At 49.3% G+C, this 18345-nt stretch overlaps 1 protein-coding gene and 1 long non-coding RNA gene across 3 annotated transcripts in view; one reads left to right on the top strand and one right to left on the bottom strand.

Moving 5' to 3' along the window:
• Positions 1–373: 373 nt before the first annotated feature.
• On the bottom strand, positions 374–3914 carry LOC121133672. Of its 2 annotated transcripts, none has more exons than XR_005870627.1 (4): positions 3828–3914; positions 2508–2552; positions 1689–1927; positions 374–802 (listed from the first exon to the last, which is right to left on the bottom strand). It is a non-coding gene; the product is annotated as an uncharacterized LOC121133672 (long non-coding RNA). The 2 variants fall into 2 exon arrangements; XR_005870628.1 differs by having other exon boundaries at positions 3720–3899.
• An 8348-nt stretch (positions 3915–12262) lies between these two features.
• Kcnq3 (potassium voltage-gated channel subfamily Q member 3) overlaps positions 12263–18345 on the top strand; it is a 285100-nt gene continuing 279017 nt past the window's right edge. Inside the window, 2 exon segments of the mRNA XM_021232172.2 lie at positions 12263–12887; positions 12889–13001. Of these exon segments, the coding sequence (XP_021087831.1) occupies positions 12606–12887; positions 12889–13001 (395 nt within the window). The 5' untranslated portion in view covers positions 12263–12605.

Here is an 18345-nt window from a genome sequence, read left to right as displayed (position 1 = left end):
TTCAGCCCATAACAACCTGTGCTAAAGGTGACGAAGAAACCTCACAGACGAGCATCATAGAAGCACACAGGAGTCTATTGTGACAATTCGCCCCTTCTCCAAGACGAAAGGAGACATGGTTTGGGTAGCCCACGGTCTGAAAGCAAACGTAGTTTGATATTTGAATCTGTAGCCTAATAAAGGGGGAAGATTCCATGGGTATATTTTACTCTTGTCTGGAGTGTCAAATACACGCTGGGCTATTCAGTAGAGCATCCAGCCCTAGTGTGCAGAACTGTTTGGGGAGCCCGTCCTGAGCAAACATTTCACCCAGAGTTTGACAACCACAAACCCAGCGATAGTCCAATACATACAGACCATAAATGGTATATAATCGTTTCATGGATTCATTTCCAGTTTTTTATATTGACTTTTTGCCACAAATAATAAATAGGACAAGAACTTTAGGGGAAAAATAAAGAGGAAGAAGAAATTTACAACATCTGCAAGCAAGCACTTGGAGTATTGTCCAACAGGTACAGGTTGGGGCCAAGGTAGGAAGGACTCATCACGGTTCCGGAGCCTTCTCTAGGTCACGTAGCCCCGTGTGTAGACAGATGAGGAAGGACAGACAGTAAGGTCTGTCCCAGAGGCTGGGACCAGTCGTCTTCTCTTCCGCAGAATTCTTTTTTCTCTCCCTGATTCTCTTTCCATCACCACACAGTCACACTTGTTGCTACCATTCACGAACTGCTCCCTCTTGTGGCAGGTGCTGTCCATAGCGCCTTAAATAAGCTGGATTTGGAAACCATCTTCAAGTCTCCTGGAAGACAAAATCGTGCAAACCCTGACCCGCGAGCTTCCATTCACAAAACATATTTTTTTTTACTTTAAAAAAAGCAAATGGCATGTATATAAAGAAAACGCTCACTCAAGATCAAGAGATTTTTTCTTTGTTTGAGGAAGAAAGACGTTCTTTTCATGGTCTATTTGCAGCATCGAAGGAAAAATCAAGACACAACTAATTCTGACTAAACCCAGTGTCATGCATATTAAGTTATCCCATACTTCATTAATCTTCTGGAGAAGCAGTTATCATTGCAGAGACCACACACAACACAGGGCTGAAAACAATAAGAAAAATGCAGGGCGGAGAGCAGTGATGGGTGGAAGGCGGCCTGAGGAACCAGTTGGGAGGCAACAGTAAGGACTTGGGGTCTGGGTTAGCTTTGGGCCGCACCACAGCCTACCAGAGGCCGAAGTCATTTGTGGCTCCTCCGCTATCCAGGGAGAGAAGGCTGGCAGAGTTTCCCCAGTGCCACTTTGAAAAACACAGGGCTGGGAATGAAATAGATTTTTTTTTTAATTTGTTTGTTTGGTTTTCTCCAGGCGGGGTTTCTCTGTGGCTTTGGAGGCTGTCCTGGAACTCACTCCGTAGACCAGGCTGGCCTCATAGTCACAGAAATGTGTCTGCCTCTGCCTCCCAAGTGCTGGCATTCAAGGTGTGCACCACCATCACCTGGTGAAGCCTAAGTAAGAATTTTAAACACAAAATCTGTGCCATCACGGAGTTCCCGGGAAACACCTTAATTGTATCCTTTTGTGATATTTAAGTTAGCTGAGGGACTGTGTCTCCACGTGGAGAAGTTTCCAATATTGGGGACACTTCCTCTGGGTTCTGGAAATAAAAAAAGCACGAATCAGAATACCTGCCAGGTAGCTGCTCTGAGATCATGTGATCCGCCCACATCCCAAATGCAGACTTCAGGCTGGACCTGCTTTATCCAGTGAGGACAGAGAAGGACAGATGCTCTGACTGGAGCCTGGACCCTGAAGGCATCTCCGGTGCACAGTGAACCTGTCACTCCCCGCACAGTGGAATCCGGGTGTGTGTGGAAGGGGCCATAATGACCCTCTGTGCCATTCATTCAAGCAGAATGAAAAGGACCTGAATAGATATAAAACTAGGTTAACATTTGATAGCCTAGATTAATGACCCCTAGCTGGGACATGACATCACCACAGCGTGTTTATGCCATTAACAATTGTGTCTCATCCTCAGCTCAGACGTTGAAGGCCAAACTCCCAGGGCCTGGGATGAAATCACATGTGTGGACAGCACCCGTTAAAGAAACAACTGACTGGAGAGTAAGACGGCGCCGGGGAGTAAAGGAGCTTTCTGCACCAGCCTGGAGACCTGAGTTCGGCACTCTGGGCCCACATAAAGGTGAGAGGAGACAGCTGACTCTGCGAGCTGTTCTCTGACCTTCACATGTACATATACTGTAGCATATGTACTGCCAATCCCCTGACACCACACACACACACACACACACGCACGCACGCACGCACGCACGCACGCACGCGCGCACGCACGCACACGAGACCCAGTGGAGAGTCCTTAAGCATGACGTCCCTTTCATGAAAGCCAGGGAACGCAGCCTCCGGAGGGCCAAGCAGCATTGACTGCGGTTTGACGTCATCCTTCAGCTTCCGGGGCTGTGAGGAAGCCCATTTCTACGGCTTACCCCAGTCAGGTGAGTTCTGTATGCAGCAGCCTTCGCAAACATCGCCTACAAGCAACATTTTTAAAATATGAATAGAAAACACTTCAGTTTGTTACATGTAGATCATAGTATGCAGCTGGGTTGTTGCAGAAAAGGCAGGCCAGGGTTACAAGTCATGGATCGATATTGGGCTTGGCACCCAAAAGTTCCCCTCTAAATCAGGTGTAATATTAATAATTGATATTGTAATATTCATAGTTTATCAGTTAGCAGGTATTAAGTCTACATGGTCAAGTTCGACAGGTGCTAAGTTTCTTAATACCGAGTAATTAATAGTCTTCCTGTTTTATGGGGGAGGCTGAGACTCATCATTTAACCCATCCAGGGCTAAATATTTGAAATTTGGGGGACAATATTCCTTCCCAGAACAGGCTGTTTGAAAAGCTTGGCTTCTGTCTGTTGAGCATGACTGTGTAGGGAGGGTATCCACAATCTCCCGCTCCATTGTTGGCCCATGCCAGCTTCCTTAAAGACCTTGGCAAGATAAGCAAAGACCCCGCATCTAACGCAGTGTGAGCCTGTGACAGACTAGAGCGCAAGGAAACTTTCACACCCAGAGCAAGGCCCAGGGCCGCTTTCCCGGGGCACGGTGCTTTTCTTGTGTCTGTGGGGCGGAACGCAGGGGAACTGAGATCTGCTCTCTGTAGGGTTGGTCCAGCAGACAAAGGAGGCGAGGAACTCGTCTTAGACGTCTCTCCTTCACATGCACTGAACCGTGTCCTTGTCTGAGTGTCCTGTCCTGTCTGTTCATCTCCACAAGCAGACTCCGGGATAGGCACTCCTGCACTCGGGTTTAAGGCCTCATTAGCCGTAAGATGGAAGTGGGTAATTGGAATACGGAGATGATATAGGTAAATGGGGGGCTTTAACAATTAAAGCCCAAAGAAAAGGCACTTCGTTAAGTGAAAGAAAGGTGCCAACTGCCGGGGGGGCCAATTACTGGAGACAGAGGAGGGGCAGGAGGAAGGGCAGGAGGCGCTGTGTGTGCTCATTTCTGTTTCTGGCAAGTCAGGTGGTACATCTTGGGGACAACCCTGTTTATCTACATCTTCAGCTGACCCTCCCCTCTGGGGTCCCACAGCATCCTTGTTGGTCCCATTGAACTGGTTCCCCCACTCCTGCTCTGTCCTCCAGTAGCTGGCTCTTCCTTGAAGCGCCGAGACTGGGTCACACCTCTCTAGGTTGAAGTATCTCACGGTCGCTCGTCACATCCAGAGTGTGTTTGTAATCCTGCCCACGAAGCCCCCTTAGCTCAAGCTTTGCCTCACTTAGCTCGCCTACCAGTGCTGGGAGCTCTCTTCTCTGTCTCACCTCCAAGGGTTCGCTTATGCCAGACTCCTACCCGGCATGCCCTGCGCACACAGACTCCTACCCGGCATGCCCTGCGCACACAGACTCCTACCCGGCATGCCCTGCGCACAGTAGGCTGCAGCTAAAAGCACAGACAGTGGAATAGGACACTTCCGGCTTGATTCCTGAGACTGCTGTTTCTCAGCCATGTAACTGTGGGTCAGGCACGTAGCGTCTCTGTCTCATTTTCTCTGTGGTTCATGTGGGAACAATAAACATAATGATGGTCTCCTAATTGTTACAAGGGTTAAATAAAATAATCCGTGTAAAGTGCTCAGCCCATGTCACAGGCAAACAGTAGACATTCAGTAAATGGTGGTGGTGATGGTGATGATGGTGTTGATGATGGTGATGGTGGTGGTGGTAATGATGGTAATGGGGATGGTGGTGGCGGCGGTTGTGGTGGTGGTGGCGGGCACCGAGGGCATTGAAAGCAGTGATGGCACATATGGCATTTGCATATCTCCTCTTTACAACTAATATTGAGCTAATTACAGAATCTCTTTTTTTTCCTGTCCTTTAGATGGGGAGCAATGAATGACCAGGAAATAAGTAAATGCCCACTGGAAGGTGAATGAGTGAGTTCATTCAGTGAATAGAGTAGTTCACACAGTCTAAGTATTTAAAGGAACCTAGCAAAACTACTATTAATGGACACATAAAGTTACTTTAAAGGCTAATGTAGAAATACCCTACTGTTATTACCATATGTAGTGAGGCCCAGTTTCACTTAGCTGAGAGCTCCTTCACTCCCTCTGTGTCTGACTTGAGCTCCTTCCCATGATGCTATTCCTTGGAGAAATGGAGTTACCACTGGTGCAGAGAGCCTGGGGACAGGGCATGGACCAAGGATGAATAGGGTGGGCAGATTATTGTTCCACTGTGTAGATGGGGATACTGAGGCAAGTTTTGAGTCCAGTGGATTGTCGCAGAACTATGGTTATCTTAACGCTACCCTTTAGGCTTCTACCCTCTGAAAGAAAGGATGCCCTCGGGCAGCTTCTCAGGAAGATTGTGGCAGAACGGGAAGCAAGACTTCCTCTGTCCTAACGTAGAGAGAAGCCCAGAGAGGAAAGAAGATAGCGGTGTTCGTGGAAACTACTGAGTTTCCAAGAAGAAAAGTGTGTGTAGGATGTCTTGGAACCCTTTCTTTCCAAACATATTTCTTTTTGCTCTGCATTAATAATAAACTCAAGCTTGCAGCTTGCCCCACATATCAGTGGCTTTTCTGTGGTTGTGGTCAAACACCACAACCAAGAGCAACTCATAGAAAAATAGTCTTTCCTTATGAGTCCAGAGGAATAAAGTCCACAATGGTATGGGAGGCATGACATGGAAGCAGGGTCTCATTTCCATCCACATGCAGGAAGAGGAAGAGGAAGAAGGAGAAGAGGAGGAGCAGGAGGAGGAGGAGGAGGAGGAGGAGGAGGAGGAGAAGGAGGAGGAGAAGGAGGAGAAGGAGGAGGAGAAGGAGGAGGAGGAGGAGCAGGAGGAGAAGGAGGAGGAGGAGGAGGAGGAGAAGAAGAAGAAGAAGAAGAAGAAGAAGAAGAAGAAGAAGAAGAAGAAGAAGAAGAAGAAGAAGAGAAAGAAAGACAGAGAGACAGAGAGAGGGAAGAGAGAGGCAGATAGAGAGATTGAGAGAGAGAGGGAGAGAGGCAGGGAGAGAGGGAGAGAGAGGAGAGAGAGAATTGGAAGAGGGGGAGGCTATAAACCTTCACAGGCTTCCCCCAGAGATGTGCTTCCTCAGGTACAGTGCTACATGCTAAAAGTTCCATAACCTCCCTAAACAGCATGACCACGTGGGAGAAAAGTCTTCCACTATGTGAGTTTGTGGAGGATTAGTTCTCATTTAAACCACCACACCCCGCCATGCTCTCCATGGCCACAAGGAAACTTGTGTTGGCCGCCTCCTCTCGGAGCTGCTTAATACCCAGGTGGGGATCAAGCACTGGAGAGTAATTTGAGAAGAAGTGGCCTGTGTGATGTTCTTCGGTGGTGACTAAGGGAGTGTGTTCCTGGGTGCATGGGCGGGGCATTAGCTGGAGACTATCGGACAGGTGGCTCCATTCTCTACAGAGAGATGTGCCTGATTTCCATCCCTACCCCGATAGCAAGGTCCAGTGTTTTCACCCTGGTGGCTGGGTCTCTTTCAGGGAAAGAGTGAAGGCTCAGTGTTGCTGCTTGTCATTTACATTCTATGATGACCTTGGTAGTTATCATCATCAGAATATTGACAGTATCTATGGGTAACAAGAAGACAAATTGTGATCATTGCAGTTTGGACCAATTTGTGCTTTAGATTTCCCCCAGAACTAAATTACATTTTTTCCGTGCAACAAACAATGAAAGCAGATTTAAAATTAGTCTGCAACAATAACATGATATTCTTTGGAACGGAGGTGACTGGGCAGCTAGGAACACCATTCCATATGCCCACGAGCATGAGCCTTTGCCCGGCTCATTTGATTATAGTCATAGTAACCACGTCCAGAGCATCATCCTACCATTTGGTATTTGCAATCCAAAGCAAAACTTCTGGAGGAAATGTCAGAGGCTCAGACATGACCCTCTGTTCTCACTCTTACTGTTCAATGCTATGAGGCACCCTCTCTGACATCTGTATGTCCCATCTATATACTGGATAAGGATTAGAAAAAATATCGAGCAAGTTTTGTGGTATGAGTGCTTTATACTTAAAGGATTAATACTTAAATGCCCTTCCTGGATAATGAGAGTGATGACTACCTTATATACCATCCTAGAGCCTTCATCCAGTATCTGATGGAAGCAGAAGCAGACACCCACAGCTAAACACTGAGCTGAACTCTGGAATCCAGTTGCAGAGAGGGAGGAGTGATGAGCAAAGGGGTCAAGACCAGGCTGGAGAAACCCACAGAAACAGCAGACCTGAACAAGGGGAAGCTCGTGGACCCCAGACTGATGGCTGAGAGGCCATCATGGGACTGATCCAGACTCCCTGAACGTGGGTGTCAGTGAGGAAGCCTTGGCAATCTAAGGGGCCTCTGGTAGTAGATCAGCATTTATCCCTAGTACACGAATGAACTTTGGGAGCCCATTCCATGTAGAAGGATATTCTCTCATCCTAGACACACGGAGGAGGGCCTAGGTCCTGCTCCAAATGGTATGACAGACTTTGAAGATCCCCCATGGAAGGCCTTACCCTCCCTGGGAAGCAGACAGGGGGTGGGACAGGGGATCAGTGGGGGGCAGGGGAACAGGGGAGGGAGAGGGAACTGAGATTGACATGTAAAACAAGCTTGTTTCTAGTTTAAATTAAAAAATCTGAAAAAAAGGATCAATACTTTAGAAGTTTGGTCCCCGTGTGGCTGTGTGAAAGGAGGTAGAAGTTTTAAGGCATGTGGCCTGTCCCAATGTCATTAGGTCGCTGGTGGAATGGCCCACAAAAAGGATGAAGATGGACCTGTGGAGCCCTTGTTTCCTCCCTCTAGAAGGTTGTCACGCAGTGGTCACTCCCACTCTTGGCTCCCTGTCTTGTCATGCGGTCTCTGGACCAGATATGAATCCAGCAGCCTGCCCAAGGGTGACCAGCTGAATGCTATGGGATGTCAGTTGTTTATATTCCATCATTTTTAAGCTATGCGTCTCTTATGAAGACACATGAAAGGATACCCTTTGTCTGTTACTGGCTGGCAGAAGCTTCTCACTCGTCGGGGAGAAATGCCTCCTCCGCCCTAGTGCAGAGCGATAGAAGACCTCTGCCAGTGTGCTCCTGCCGTCCGCCTTGATGAGAATGTAGGCTCAGATACATAAACTCCAGGTCTCCAGTAGGTGGCACTGTTTGGGAAGGGTGTGGAACCTTTGGGAGGCGGAGCCTTGCTAGAGGCCTCAGCTGCTTGCTGTTTGTGCCCTCCGTTTCTTGCTTGCATTTGGAGATCTTAGCAGTCAGCTATCTGATCCTGCTGTCCGGGCTGCTGCTGGTTGCCATGGAGCCCTGACATGATGGACTCTTATTGTCTCTATGGAACTGTAAGCCCAGACGAACTCCTCCTTCTACAGGTTGCTTCTGGTCATGGTGCTTTATTACAGAAGCAGAAGAATAATACAGAGTCCAGATTCCTCCACTAGAGGCTGGACCCACCCACACCGATCCACCCTATTCTCCAAAATGACAGCTTGTACTTTTGGCCAGCAATGAGCTCAAATAAATCTTTTCTTTTACAAAGTTTCCAGCTTCTGGTGTTGTGTTATAGCAAGAGAAATGGGACTAATATAAAGATCCGAAGTGTTTAGGGAAGGAAGAGGTGGCAGATTGGAGCATTAGCAAGCGGCTGGGATTTGACGTCATAGGATGGACTGGGACTGAGAAGTAGGGGATACTAGAATGTCCTGTTGTTTGGACTGTAACTCATGCTGTCCTTTTTTGATACACTGTCCTCCCTCTGCCTTGCTATTATGTTCCATTGGCATCTCATGATCCTAGGGACTTTAGGGATATAGGGCATGTGATTCCCCTTGGCTAGACTCGGCCCTGTGTTGTGATTACACAGGCCCTCAAACGGTACTTACCATGTCTCATGCCTTTTATGACATTTCAAAGTCCTCTATTAGAAATCTGAACAGCTCTCTCCATTGGATTATAAAACCATTGAAATGAGTCAATTTTCCAGACTCAATTACCTGCCAGTCCCTTTACCCTGGGGTTTAATTGGATCAGAGTCATGGCTTTGATATTGAGTTTGCTTCGTCCTTTATGAGAGGCCTGGAAATGGCCTTTGTATCTCCACCCAAACTCCTCATGTACCTGAAGATCCCAGGTGCCATTATTTGATGGTTACACTTTTTATTAAATGCTGAGTAATAAGATACTATGTCTCTATCCCGGCTTTGTTTCCACTGCTGCGCTAAAACACTCACAGAAACCAACCCTGGGGAAGAAAGGGTTTATTTCATTTTACAGGTTACAAGACATCATTGAGGGAGGCTGAAGAAGGAGCTAGACGGGAAAACCATGGGAGGAATTCGGCTTAACTGTTTGCTCCTAAGTTTACCTTCATATACTATTCTTAGACACCACAGGCTCGCCTGCCTAGGGATGGCACCACCCACAGTGGACCCATAAATAGGCCCACAGCCCAGTTCGATGACTGTAATTCCTCACTAGAGGATCCTTCTTTCCAGGTGACTCAGGTGGACAACTGAGACAGATCATTACATCTTTATTTTTCTGCACGGCCCCAGGTTCATCTTGGGCATTTATCTAGCAAGGCTTTTTGAACACCAACAACATAAATATACTAGTTTTAATTTGAAATGACTAAGATTTACTAAGCACTAGGAAGATTTTTTTTCAATTAAACAAAACAAAATCCCTACAGTTTTCATGTGAAAATGTATGCTGAATGTGTGCTGGCAGCTGGACACTGTCCCTTTACAGACATTTGTAATTTCTTTGGGAACCAAGAGCCTCTCATGGGACATATGTACTTGTAGGCATTGGGCGAGGATGCTTAGGGCTTGATCTTGTTTACTGAGAATTTAGGTACTTTCTTCATCACTGTGACAAGAGATCTGATGAACAACCTTAGGGAAGAAAGATGTCACTCAGCTCTTTGCCTTAGGGGTCTCAGTTCATAGTTTCTTAGCTCCGTGTACCTCAGCAGGGCATTATGGTGACAGGTTTGTGGTAGACTCTTGGCCTCATGGTGGACAGGAGGCACAGGTATAGGGAGGGGTGATGGAAGAATGCCTCAAGAACTAAATCCCCAGTGATTTATTTCTTCTAGGTAGGTCTCATTTCCTCCTAAAATTTCTGTATGTCCTAAGATGAAGCCATGCAAATGGCAAATTGTAGCCACGAGCTCAATGCATGAATCCGAGGAAGATGCACACAATTCAAACCATAGCAACAAAACACCAGGAAATAAACAAAATATAGACACGATAGCTTTAGGCAGTGGCAAAAACAAGCCAATAGGCAAATAAAACAGGAAGGAATTGAGGAGAAAGGGAAACTTTCAGAAATGTACTTCTAAATAAGGGGAAATTATTCTGTAGGTGTTCGGCATTGAATTGGGTCAGAAAGGTTGCTATTATGAACTACTGGAGGCTAGGGGACTTACAAAGCAGAGAGGTTGGTTTGGGCTGTGGTTTTGCCATAGGCAAGGGCCTGGATCTTGAAATAGTCTTTGAATTACCACAGGGCAATTAATTCACGGCAAGAGAAAGTCAAGATATGCACTATGCATGTGCATTTTATCTGTTTTGGTTTCTCTCTTCTCAAACAGCCACCAGGATTTAGTTATGGTGACCTCACCCGGTCATCTTTTCTAATCCTGATTGGATCCCAAACACCAGAGGTTGGTTAACTTGATGTTCCACTCTCTGAATACTTCACAATGGGGATCATACGTCAACACTCAACTCCGTGAGACACGCTCAACCACTCTCTACAGCATAGCCACATGTGCCTAGTGAGTGATGACTGGGCAGGGCCTAGTAAGTACGCTGGAACATGTTGCTGCCTAGGGGTGGGGGTTTGGGGTAGGGTGTTGCTTTTAAGCCAGGGGAACCCTTCTCCTTTGACCCTTTCTCTTCAGAATTTGTGCTGAGCTGTTGCTATGCTCCAACTCATTGTGGGTCATTCATCTACTTATATTGTTCAGAGCCTACCCTGCTCTGAACACAGTTCAGATCCCACAGACTGTTTCAGGCACACCCTCCGATCTAACCAGCAAATGTTTTTCTCTATTGAGGACGTGGGCCTGAGTTTTCCAATTTTCAGTTTCATTCTCACCGGTCAGCTGCTGGGGAAAGAATTCTGACGCAGCAAGCGGCCAATTGCTGCGCCAGAGCTACACAGCTAACATCTTCATCCTACTAGATGACCGTCCTCAGGCTCCTCCCTCCCTCTCCTCTGACCTCTCTGACTCCAGGGGCCTCGACCCTTCAGATTCTATTTGGTTCTGATCATCCAACTTCCCCTAGCAAGCACCTGCTTTTTATTCATTTATTTATTTGTTTATTTGTTTGTTTGTTTGTTCCTGTAGACAGACTGGATTCAGAGCCTTGCTCACAGCTCTACTGTCCTCTGTACCACACGGGACAGCCATGAGGGGAGGCGGGGCAGTAAGGAGTCATGGTACCCTAGGGCAGCAGGCGGGCTTCCCTAACCTGCCCATGGTGGGTGATGGGGCGCTTGCCCTCTGCCAGCGGTGCCGATGACTGACCAGACTTCTGCTGCTGCCACAAGCAGACTGAGACACGTTTCTCCTCCGCGCTGCTGTCTAGAAGGCTCTTCTGGGCATTGCCATGGCTATTCTCACCTTGACATTTGTGTCACCTCAAAATGTCGCCTCCTCAGTGGGGTCTTCCGGGATCAGCTCCCCAAAGTCACAGAATGAATGGCTCTTCTGGTTCCGTTTCTACCCCAGAAATAATTTGCCTTGCAATTGCTTTCCCTTCTGGCCTCTTGTCTTTCAAGTTTTATGAGCACAAGGGCCTCAAACCTTGCGTGGAGAGCACTACCCTGTCGCAGGACAAATTCACTGCTGGGGGTTCATTGATTTCCCTGAAGGATCCTAATGGGATCAGAGGGCATGACTGGCTTCCCTTCTGCGGGTGTTGGGAATCCAGCAGAAATTAGGATAGTGATTCCGGTGTTACACGCATTTCCCAACTCTCTGCCCACCCACACGTACAAGGGGCTACCCAAAGACCACTGGAAGCAGTTAACACCCATGAGCCCTGAACACGACCATTGCCACCGCGGCGGAGCCAGCTGGGCGAGGTGTGAGCTAACCCAGCAACTTGGATTTTTTTTTTTTTTTACCTCCAAAAGACAAGCAGAGGTGGAGTGTGGAGACTGAACCTAAAGCTGCAGCCAGTTTCTGCCCACCTCCCTTTTATTTTCTCCTCTCGCCCAGGGGGAACCCCCAACGCCCACGGGGTTCGGGGAGCTCCTGCGCCACTGCCGCAGCATTCACAACAGGGCAGAAGCAGCAGCCGAGGCCTCAGCTTGGGCGATGCGGGCCCCCAAGGTTAGCATGGGTAGGGGGGCGGCAGGGAGAGACGAGGCGTCGCCAGGGCCTCCCGCAACCGAGGGGCGGGAACGATGGGGCCCCACCCCTGCGAAGGAGGGAGGGAAGCCGTGAGCGCTGCGGGTGGTGAGCGCTCCGCCCAAGCTCGCCTGCTTCTGCCGCTGCAGCGGGGCTAGGGCTGAAGCGGCGGGCTGGGCGCGGGCGGGAGCGGGGAGGAGGGAGGAGGCGGCGGCGCGTGTGCCAGGCGGGCGGGCGGGAGGGCGGCTGGCACAGGGCTTGTAAATAAACTGCGATGCTGTCTCGGGCTCGCCGGCCCGGGTGCCGCCGCCGCCGCCGCCTCCCGGGAGCTTCGGTGCCAGGCTCCCGCCGCCGCGCGCCCTAGCGCCACCGCGCCAGCCTCGCGCGCCCTCGCCGGATTCCCCGCGGACCCGGGCTCCCCGCGTTCCTCGGGGTCCCGCGGCGGACCCGCTCGGGATGTGACCCCCTTGACTCCCCCACCCGACCTCCCCTGCCCCCTGGGAGGCCCGCCTTTGCCTGCTTTTGGGGGGGTGGGCGGGGAGGGGCGCGCGGATCATGGCATTGGAGTTCCCGGGTTTGCAGCCGCCGCCGCCGCTTCGTTCACGCACCCCAAGCGCCCCTTCTTCCCAGAGCAGCAGCGGAGAAGGCGAAGCGCCCGGTGGGGGCGAGGCAGATGGGGCTCAAGGCTCGCAGGGCAGCGGGGGCGGCCGGCGGCGGCGGCGGCGGCGGCGAAGGGGGCGGCGGAGGCGGCGGGGCAGCTAACCCGGCCGGAGGGGACGCGGCGGTGGCCGGCGACGAGGAGCGGAAAGTGGGGCTGGCGCCAGGAGACGTGGAGCAAGTCACCTTGGCTCTAGGGGCCGGGACCGACAAAGACGGGACCCTGCTGCTGGAGGGCGGTGGCCGCGAAGAGGGGCAGCGGAGGACCCCGCAGGGCATCGGGCTCCTGGCCAAGACCCCCCCTGAGCCGCCCAGTCAAGAGGAACAACGCCAAGTACAGACGCATCCAAACTTTGATCTACGATGCCCTGGAGAGACCGCGGGGCTGGGCGCTGCTCTACCACGCGCTCGTGTGAGTACCCGGTCGCTCGGGGCGCCCCTTGGCGGCCGTGCACCTTAGGGTTCGGGGCCGGGGCTGAAGCTGAGGAAGTGTCTGTGGTTTTGGCCACTTAGAAGCGCTCTCTGGCTTGGGTTGGGGGGTGGGCGCGGAGGGTGGCACCAGTCTGGTTTTAGCCCATGCATGGTTCTCTGCTGTGTGACTGAGAGCAGCTCCTTGGACACCAAGGGCTTAAATGAACCAACGTGGTTGCCGAGCTGACTTGGAGATTTGGACTAGCGAGTGCGCGCGGGTGCGCGTTTGTGGTACCTTCTGTGATGTTGACACGGAAGCTTAGAGGAATTAGATGATTTTTTTTCTAATGAATGTAGCAGCTGAGTTGGACAAAACCGTCTTCTCATAATTACTGTTTCGTCTTGCGGTGGCTAGCTTGCTTCTCTTGCGATCACCACTCAATTTAGATGATGTATCCCAGAGTAGTGTGTACACTGCCCATAGTGGTGTGTGTGTGTGTGTGTGTGTGTATGTGTGTATGCGCGTGTTACATGAGTGTGCTACCCTTCCTAAGGGCTCGATGCTGACTGATGTGAAAAAGAACTCGGTTTTGCTCTAACTGGGACCTCGCACAGGCCAAAATACAGGTCTTTGTATTCTATTAGGAAAACGAATAGAATAGGAGAGGGGCGGGATTTCCAACCTTAGTCTAAGGGCTGGGTTTTAGCAGAGCCAGAGTGGGGCGAGGCTATCTAAGGCTGGACCATCCCTATGGTTTCGGGCTTTAACATCCCATACTCGAGGTTCTGCTATCTCAGTAGCTTCAACTGTTGCCCACCTATCAGTTTGGCCTGACCACAGCTTTGGGCACCCGAGAGTCCTGGTGGGAAGTTTGTCCCCAGGGACTCCTCTAGAAATAATTTCCATGCTAGTCAGGAGGTAAATGCCAAGCCAGAAGGAAAATGGAACTCCAGCTGTACCGGTTCGGGGCCAGAAAATACACCCATATTTAAGGAGGAATACAGGATCCTAGCAGAGGGATTCCCCACCTGAAATTCTGTCAGAATGCTTGGGACCAGCTGCTTCCTAGGAGCTGTATGGGTCAGGGATTGGGAAGGCAATTGACTGTGACCTTGACCCTGGACCCTTCCTATTTTAGGCAGTTGGTTTCTGTCTAGTTGACCCTTGAGTGACAAAGAGGGGAAGAGGTCAGGGAATGTCTTCTGTTTGTGAAGTGCCTGTCTTTTAAGGCTGGGAGAGCTTTCCCAGATTTGGCCACCAGGTGGGGGCGTCCACACAGGACCTCAGATGTTTGCAACAGGTTTCTTCCAGGTTACAAAACCCTTGAAGAGACTGCATCCCTGAAAACTTAGGGAGCTGCTGGAGGAAGGATGGAACACTTTGCCAGGGACACGGATTTGGGTTGTTCAAGCCTTTTATCCCTGTGTATTTGCAGGTGTTGGGAGGTGTCTGGACACAAAGTTTAACCTTCGCTGTTCCTTCGTGGTGGAATACGGTTATACTTGCATTCATCCCTAGCATCTGCATTCAAATTAAAGCGAAATAGATGATAGCATACATGTGGTTTTAAAAGGCCCAACAAATGAACTGACTGCAGACCTTGTCTGATAAAGGTGTGTGTATTGGATGGCTTATGAACCTGGGCTCCATTGAAGCTCCGTGGGCCCCTTCTCCTCCTCCTACCTCTCAGAGCTGGCACCTGCGGCCTTGCCTTTCCCAGTTTACAGAGAGAATAGCTAAAGCCTATTGTAGTCACAATGTTGTCTTGCTACAATGTGATTACTGTAGAATTGCTCATCTCTGAGGAACAGGCTTATCAGTGCCAAGCCTCCGACCTCGGTTTCCCAGAGAGGACCCGGAGGACTTAAGACCATCAGTGTCAGATATACACAAGTGTTGCCTAACTCTCACATGGCCATAATGACCCAATGGTTATAATTTACCTTTTATGGATGGAAATTCGACTGCTGTAAGAGACAAAAATCAGTTGTCCAGGATTGTAGGACTGATGCTTTGAAACCTTGCGTCTGGCTTTGTTGATGAGCCCAGTTTTGACACTTGGGGTATTTTGCTGAAGCATCGCTGGTTGTGGTTGCTCCTTGGTAATCCAAGACTGTTTGTAATCTGTTTTCTAGCTCATGTAGGAAACCTTAACAGGATCTAATCAGAACCCAGGAGCCACGGCGTTAGGAAAATGTGAGGTAGGCTGGGTTGGTTCTAGGATTTGTGGCTTCTGATAAATGGGGTGTTTTATAGTAAAGCTCCTATTGGGCTAGCTTTGAGCTCTGATTACTTAGGCAAGCTTACTAAGTGGATACATTTTACATCCTTCCTCAAGCTCAGGAGCAGCCCCTGCCAGGGAACATAGCTGAGTCTTCATTGATGATTCAGGATTTTGCAAGGACTTAAAGTTCAGTCCTTAAAGTCTCCATTATCCTGTGCTAGCCTGTGGCTAATGGCAGGAGGGGACCAAGAAATTAAGTTGACCGTGAGCTCATAGTCCAGTGTGCTCTCTTTCTTTTGTAAATTAAACAGGCCTGTGAAGTGAGACTCTTTCTCTCCTCCGTCCTAAAGATAAAATACAGGAAATGTGGAAATAAATCATCTCTCCCACCTTGCTTCCTGTGCCTTAAAAGCCCATCCCCTGCTACCCCCTTGCTATTCACCTTCACTGTGGCAAAGAACTAGGTTCACCACCTCCAGGAGCCTTTTCCCAGACTCCCATTTGGCGGGGCTCAAGTTGTTCCTATGTCTTCTCCAGCCATAGAATTTTGTGTGCTGCATGTCTGCCCTAAGAAGCCAAGGGCAACTTGAAAGCTGCAAGGAGTGGGGGTGGCGGCTGTGTTGCTCTTTTTTTAGCATTCTCCATCCCCAGGAGGCTGTAGAACCCATGGCAGGTACTAAGTAAGCATTTGCTGTGTGACTGCATGGCAGAATTCTCTCAGGGTTCTAGTTAATGAAGACTTTGCTGTTACAACAGCCACAGCCGTAAACAGCTGAAGTCAGCATCGAGGGGTTTTAATGAGACTAGTCCTTGGGACCGTTAGACTTTGGCAGGGTTGGACAAGGTGGGGGTCTTGCTTGACTTCAGGAAAAGCTGATTGCAGTCCTGCCTTTGGCTAACCTTGATATTACAGAAAACATGCTGGATTCCGAGTTGGCATTACACGGCTTTGCAGGAGCTAAGCAGGAATGACCTGGAAGCTAAGGATGCTGGTACAGCCCCACCGAAGAATGGCCTCCAAGCTTAAACTAGCATTTGTGAATACAACAAGCCAACATTAGGGACTCTATATTCAGTTGGTTTTTATAGGAGTCTACTTTGAAGTCATGCATGCTTGATACTGTCATTGTCCTAAGCCTTTTAGTAGAGATGCTGGCCTTATCTTGGCATTGGTGCTGGCTTGGCACTCTGAAGGCGTCCTGCATCCTGTTGCCCTGGCCAGGTCTTCACAGCCAGCTGGGTATAGTCCCTTGCCACCTGTTAGCAAACCAGAAGGAAAACTGGAGAACCACCTGCCGCTGCTGGATTTCCGAGGGAGGCTGGCTTCAGGCATCTGGCAGGCAAGGCTGGTTCCTTAGATCCCTTGACTCAGCCTGGTTGGTGGACTGGAGAGTTCACCCTGGGCACGGGGTTGATGAAAAACGCCCACAGGTGCAATCATTGGCATCTGACAAGTATTTTCTCTTTTGTATCTCCTCTTGATCATGGTTAATCTACCTTTTTGTGCCTCTCCATAACACAGCCTCCTTTATGGAGATCTCACTTTATTTTTATGTTTACTGATTTCCTCTTCTCCTAGGACATTTTTGAGTTACTTAGGTTGCATGAGGGGGCTAAGTAAAGTGAGGGTATCAACAGGCCTTAGTGTTTGGTTTTGTTGTTGTTGTTTTTGTCTTTTAATCAGTGTTTCTCCCTTCCAAAATATACTCCTTCCTGCTATCCCTCAAAGTAATAGCCTCTTTTTTCATCAATTGTTATTGAATGCCTGTATGTATTTGTATATATACATATGTCTTCCTAAATATAGCCTTCCTAGTCTGTATAGTGTTACTTGTATGTATGTTTTCAGGACTGACGGTTTGGCACTGGATAAACCAATTGGTAGACTCTTCCCTGGGGTGGACTCTCTCCAGCTCAGCTTTACTTGGTTGCCTATAGTTCTTTGTATGGGGCTGAAGCCTCATGGGCTTTCCCCCCATTTAGTTTGTCACACCTGTTGGTGTCTTCCATGTTCAACAGACATTTGGGTGGCCATCTTGGTGAGACTTCATGAGTATAGCTTCTGATGTTACTAGGAGACACAATCTCATAGCAAAGTCCTTAGTCCTCTGGCTCTTACAATCTTTTCATGCCCTCCTCCACAAGGTTCCCTGAGCATTAGGTGTCAGAGTGTTTTATAGATGTATCCATTCTGACTGGGCTCCACAAGTCTGCATATGGCTTGGTTGTGGTTTTCGGTAGTAGTCTCCCTGTTTTGCAAAGAGAATGTTTCTTTGATGAGAGGTGAGGATTTAGTCTGTGAGGACAAAAGTTTTTTCCAGGGGTTATTCTGGTTTAGTAATTTGATGGTTGTAGATTCTACACCAATAACCATACTTTCACAAGCACTTGGTTAGGCAACCTAGGTTTCCAGTACCAGGCATGGCATTCCTCTTACTGAGTGAGTCTTACGTCCATCAAGGTATGTGCAACATCCTGCACCCATAGGGTTATCATGCCATCCTGGTTGTTGGTGTGGTTCTTAGGCAGCATATCTGGCTAGGACTGTTGGCTGCCTCCCTCCTTTCGAAGCTCGCATGGAAAGCTAATCCTTGGGGAGGGAGAATTCTGATCAGTTCCAGCTTAGGGGCCTCTGGGCCAGCCCATAGTATCTTATCTCTAGGAAGTAGGAGGTTAGTGACCCTCACAAGCATGTTGCCCAGTGGACTTGTGGTGGCAAGAAGGGTGCGCAGAGCCTTGTTTTGACAAACCACTCTGAAGCTCGGAGAAACTACATGGTTGGATCCTTGCTAGTGGAGGCACTGAAGGATCAGAGCGGGCGTCACATAGGAGTCCTCGCCCTGGTGTGGCTAGACCTATGTGTGCCACGTCATAGTTGTATCAAGTGCAGGTAACGGAAGAGGACTGATATAAACTGATGTTGATCAGTTTACATCAGAGCTTCCAACCTCCGTTCCCATGGGAAGCCATAGGGGATGCCCAGACCATCCCAGCTTTGACACACTTGTTAACCGCCTGGGAAAGCTGGCCCCCAAAGCAAGATCTCTAACAAGCTGGACTTGAACTGGAGTTATTAGCTCGTGCATGATGACATACAGTGTACTCTAGCCTCTTCTCCTG

Source organism: Mesocricetus auratus, unplaced genomic scaffold, assembly GCF_017639785.1.
Source record: "Mesocricetus auratus isolate SY011 unplaced genomic scaffold, BCM_Maur_2.0 Super-Scaffold_100023, whole genome shotgun sequence".
Classification (NCBI taxonomy): Eukaryota; Metazoa; Chordata; class Mammalia; order Rodentia; family Cricetidae; genus Mesocricetus; species Mesocricetus auratus.
Note: the sequence above shows the minus strand (reverse complement) of the source record. Positions and strands in the feature narration are given on the sequence as shown.